This window comes from Myotis davidii, unplaced genomic scaffold, assembly GCF_000327345.1.
Source record: "Myotis davidii unplaced genomic scaffold, ASM32734v1 scaffold929, whole genome shotgun sequence".
NCBI classification, from domain to species: domain Eukaryota; kingdom Metazoa; phylum Chordata; class Mammalia; order Chiroptera; family Vespertilionidae; genus Myotis; species Myotis davidii.
Genome location: NW_006300205.1, coordinates 19,350 through 23,516, shown reverse-complemented (window position 1 = coordinate 23,516; position 4,167 = coordinate 19,350). Strand labels below are relative to the sequence as shown.

The 4,167-nt window shown below is 38.9% G+C and overlaps 1 protein-coding gene across 1 annotated transcript in view; it reads left to right on the top strand.

The window, feature by feature from the left end:
• Window positions 1–4,167, top strand: part of LOC102767371 (protein unc-13 homolog C-like) — a gene marked incomplete at its 3' end in the record, with an annotated part of 71,593 nt that overhangs the window by 52,237 nt on the left and 15,189 nt on the right. The window contains exon 5 of the mRNA XM_006776607.2: window positions 348–481. Coding sequence (XP_006776670.1) covers window positions 348–481 — 134 coding nt within the window. The remainder of the gene's footprint in view (window positions 1–347; window positions 482–4,167) is intronic.

Here is a 4,167-nt window from a genome sequence, read left to right as displayed (position 1 = left end):
CACACACACACACACACACACACACCTTTGTATACAAAGAATTCAAACTTTCTCCGTGGGTGAAGCCCCATATAAAGGATAATTTCCACAATAATAATTCTTAAGACTATAGTCAGAAGAAGAGAAACAATCACTCCAGAACCAAAGCATTTTGAAATAAAGCCTGGCCACTATCTTATGGGGTCTTATTTAATGTAGAAAGTAAATCTGAATTTTGTAGTTTTGCCTCACATGATCTAAGAATTTTTTCATCACATTTTTCTCTCATCCTCCTGTTTGATAGTGATGTCTAACTGAAGTCACATCATTTAACTTTTTTTTTTTTATGTTATGTGACCCATGAGCAGAGTAAGAAACAGGACATTCCTCGGGAAGAGCAGGGACCAACCACCAAGAATTTGGATTTTTGGCCCCAACTTATTACCCTGATGGTCACTATTATTGATGAGGATAAGACTGCCTATACACCTGTCCTGAATCAGTAAGTACACTGTTTTACAAATGAATTGATTTTATTCAACTAAATTAAAATAAGTATTTGAAATACAGTTTATAATCTCATGACAATGACAGTGGCACACAGAAGGAAATCTCTTTGTTTTGTTTTCTATTGTTGTTTTTAATGTCAGATTTAGAGTCACATTTCTTTCTGTGAGTTAACCACTGGTCTGCTTTCTGATGCTATAAACTAGTTTAGAGATTTTATCCTTTTTAGCAAAGGAATCAGAAATTACATATATTATTTTGTCTGATTTTTTGACCCATATTTTGAGATCCATCTAGATCATATTGTCAATATTTCATCTTCTTTTATTCCTGAGTAGTATTCCACTACATAGATATACCACAAAATGTGTGTCCATTCAAATATTAGGGTTAGGTTTAGGGTTAGTGACACCATTGTTTGTTTGTTTTTTAAATTAGGTTGCTTTGAATATTTGTTTATAAGTTTTTGCATAGACACACTATTTCATTTCATGTTGTAGGTACATTTTTGATATTTCTTTAAACTGCCAACATGCTTTACAAAGTGGCTGTACATTGCCAACCCTTGGTATAATTGGACTTTAATTGTAGTTATTCAAATAGTGTACATTGGTAGCTCACTGTGGTTTTAATTTGTGCTTTTCTTTGTGTTTGTTTTCTGTATATGCTGTGATATAGAGTTTAAGATTCTTTGGGATTTTTTCATATGTTTATCTAATATCTTAAACTCTGCTTGTTAGAGAAATTATCCTTCCCCCTTTGAATTACTTTGGCAACTTTGTAAAATAATCAATTTAAGTATATGTGTGTTTATTTCTGTACTCAGTTCCATTGATCTATTGATTCATACATTGGTAAAGTAGTGATAAATGTCTTTGGCTTTAGTATGGAAAACTATCGCTCCCTCAATTATGAAAGAAAATTTTGCTAAATAGAATAGTCTTGTTTGACAGGTATTTTTTTTTCCAGCACTTTTAATATATCATCTCACTCCCCTCTTACCTGCAAAACTTTTGCTGAAAATCCACTGCTAGCCTTATGGGGATTTCTTTGTATGTAACAAGTTGTTTTTCTCTTGCTGCTTGTAAAAGTCTCTCTTTGTCTTTTATATATTCTTTGTTGAAATTCTAACTGTGTTCATGCATTGATTTCCTGACATCAGTGAGCATTTTTATGACCATTATCTCAAATTCCTATCAGTCAAATCACTGACCTTCATTTCATTAAGATCAGTTTTTGGTAATTTATCTTGTTCTTTTGTCTTAGATATCCCCTCGCATCTTCACTTTTCTTGACTATGTGTCAGTTTCTGAACTTCAGATAAAATTGCCTATGCAGCATCCATCTTATATAAAAACTGCTGTTTGAAATTCTAACCCTGCTATTTTGGTTTCTGTAAACGTTTGCTTATTTAAATAATAAGGAAAATAAGACTACTCCCATTCCAGAGAGGCCATTAACCTTCCCCAGATGAAGTTATCAGTGCTGGTGCCAGGCAAGGCCTTTGGTTGAGGTCTCAAAACCCCAGCACATAGGGCTCTTTAAGAACTTGCAAAGGGAACCGGAAAAAACCCTTATTTGGGAGACAAAGAGCTGTAAAAAGTATAAATAGGAAAGGTTCCTCCATGTTTTTTGCCCAGAATTTGAAAGACATTTTTCTCTGGGCCCGCATGTAGTAATAATAATAATAATAATGATGATGATGATGATGATCAAGTGTAACTCCATTTCTCTGAGCATTGCTTGGTTTTCTCCGTCTTCTGTAACACCTAGACTTCACAGAGTGGTCTTCTCAATCAGTGCAGCCCGAGCTTGGGTTGTCTCTCAAACCTTTATGATAGTCCAAGCTTCTGTCTTTGTTCTTAGTGGCTCCCACAGCTGAGGGTGTAACCAGGCCTGTCGTTGTCTCGCTGTGCTGTCTCGAAGGGGAGGAATGCAGCCAGCCCGGATGCAGGCTAATTAGAAGCCAGACCCTGGGGCAACAGCTGGGAAAGAATATAATTAAGCTCCTTCCAGGGAGAAACTGGAAGATGAGCACTTTTTCCTGCTCTGTTCTACACTGAGCCCAGGAATATAGCCACAGGGGTAGGAGGTGGGGAAGAGGATACACCTGCACCTATTGCAAAGTTGCTTATTTGTTTGCTCTAGTCCTGTGGGACTTGTGAATGCAAGCCCTATTAGTATCAGAGCTAGGTGATTTGAGGACCTGTCTCTCTGGTGGTAGCCAGAAAAGTTGGGGCACCCTTCTTTTAGGAGATGCTGGCATTGTAATTTTGTGGGACCTGGGACGCATCTGCCTATATCGCCGCCATCTTCCGAGTCAATGATCTCTTCGCTATATGTGTTTTCTGATGGTCGCGACCCGTAGGTTGAGAACCACTGTGCCTAGATGCATGTTAAATTAGAACCCAAGCCCCCAGGCATCAGCTTGCAAAGAATGCAGTCCAGCCCCTTCCAGGGAAAGACTGGGAGATGGACATTTTTGCCTATTCTTTCTGGACTGAGCCTCCAGGGGACAGTTGCAGGAAGTGCTCATGCATACATTGATAACAGCTTCTTTGTTTGCTATGGTCCTATGAGTCTTATGTACACAAGCACTGTTGGCTTTCAGAACTAGTTGTTTCAGGAGTCCATCCCTCAGATGGGAGTCTAAAAAGTTGAGGTACTAAGTATGCAGTCCAAACCCTTCAGTATTTGGAGAAGCTGGAGGTTAGGGAATCCCTCCTAGCTATATGGCACTCTGTGGAGAGGGGCTGGGGGAGGAGGGATTAATAGCAAGACTGTGTCTCCACCTTACGTCATTTTGTCGTGGGAATTTTCTCATTTACCTGATATGTAGGAGTCACTCAGCTAGTGTCTCAATTTTTCTCAGAGGAGTTGCTCCATGTATAGTCATATGTTTAGTACATCCCTGGGTGAGGGAAGTTCAGGAACTTCCTTTTCACCATTTTCGTTTCCCCAAACCTACTTGTTCTTAAGTTCTTGTAGTTTGTGTCTTTAAAAAATTTTTTTTATTTAATCTAAGTGGTCAAATTTACTATCATATGATTACTCAGGACATTTTGTATTATTCTTTTAATGTCTATAAAATCTGAATAATTTCCCCTTCTTCATCTTGTTACAGAATTTACCAGGAGACCAAAATATACACAGGAGTACTTGGAGACACAAGAAAAACCCATTTATTTTCAGATGTTTTGCATGTACTAGTACAATGACCCAAGGGAGACTGTTTCTCTCCAAATCCTGAGAAAACCAATATGGAGGAAGCTCTCCCTTTATACTTTTTGGTTTCTTTGTCCCCCAAATAAGGATCAGACTTCCAGACCTTTTGCGGGCTTTGCAAGGAGGCCCATGTGTTGGGATGGGGGCCGTGAGACCACACCTAAAGGTCTGGCCTGTCACCAGCACTGATAACCTCCTCTGGGGATTGTGTATTGTTCATGAAATATGGCCTCTGTAAAATGGGAGTACTTAGGTAAACAGGTCTTCTAAGACCAGATGATGGAGGAAGGGGCAGTGACTAAACTATACGCTAACAGGAATGTGCATTACATTACTGGCACAGATTCAGATTACTAGCCCCCCCCCCCTGTCTCATTTTTCCCATCATTCCCTCTCTTTGATCCTCAAGCTGATTTTCAGCCTTGGGGATTCAATAGAAGACTCACAGCTAGGGAG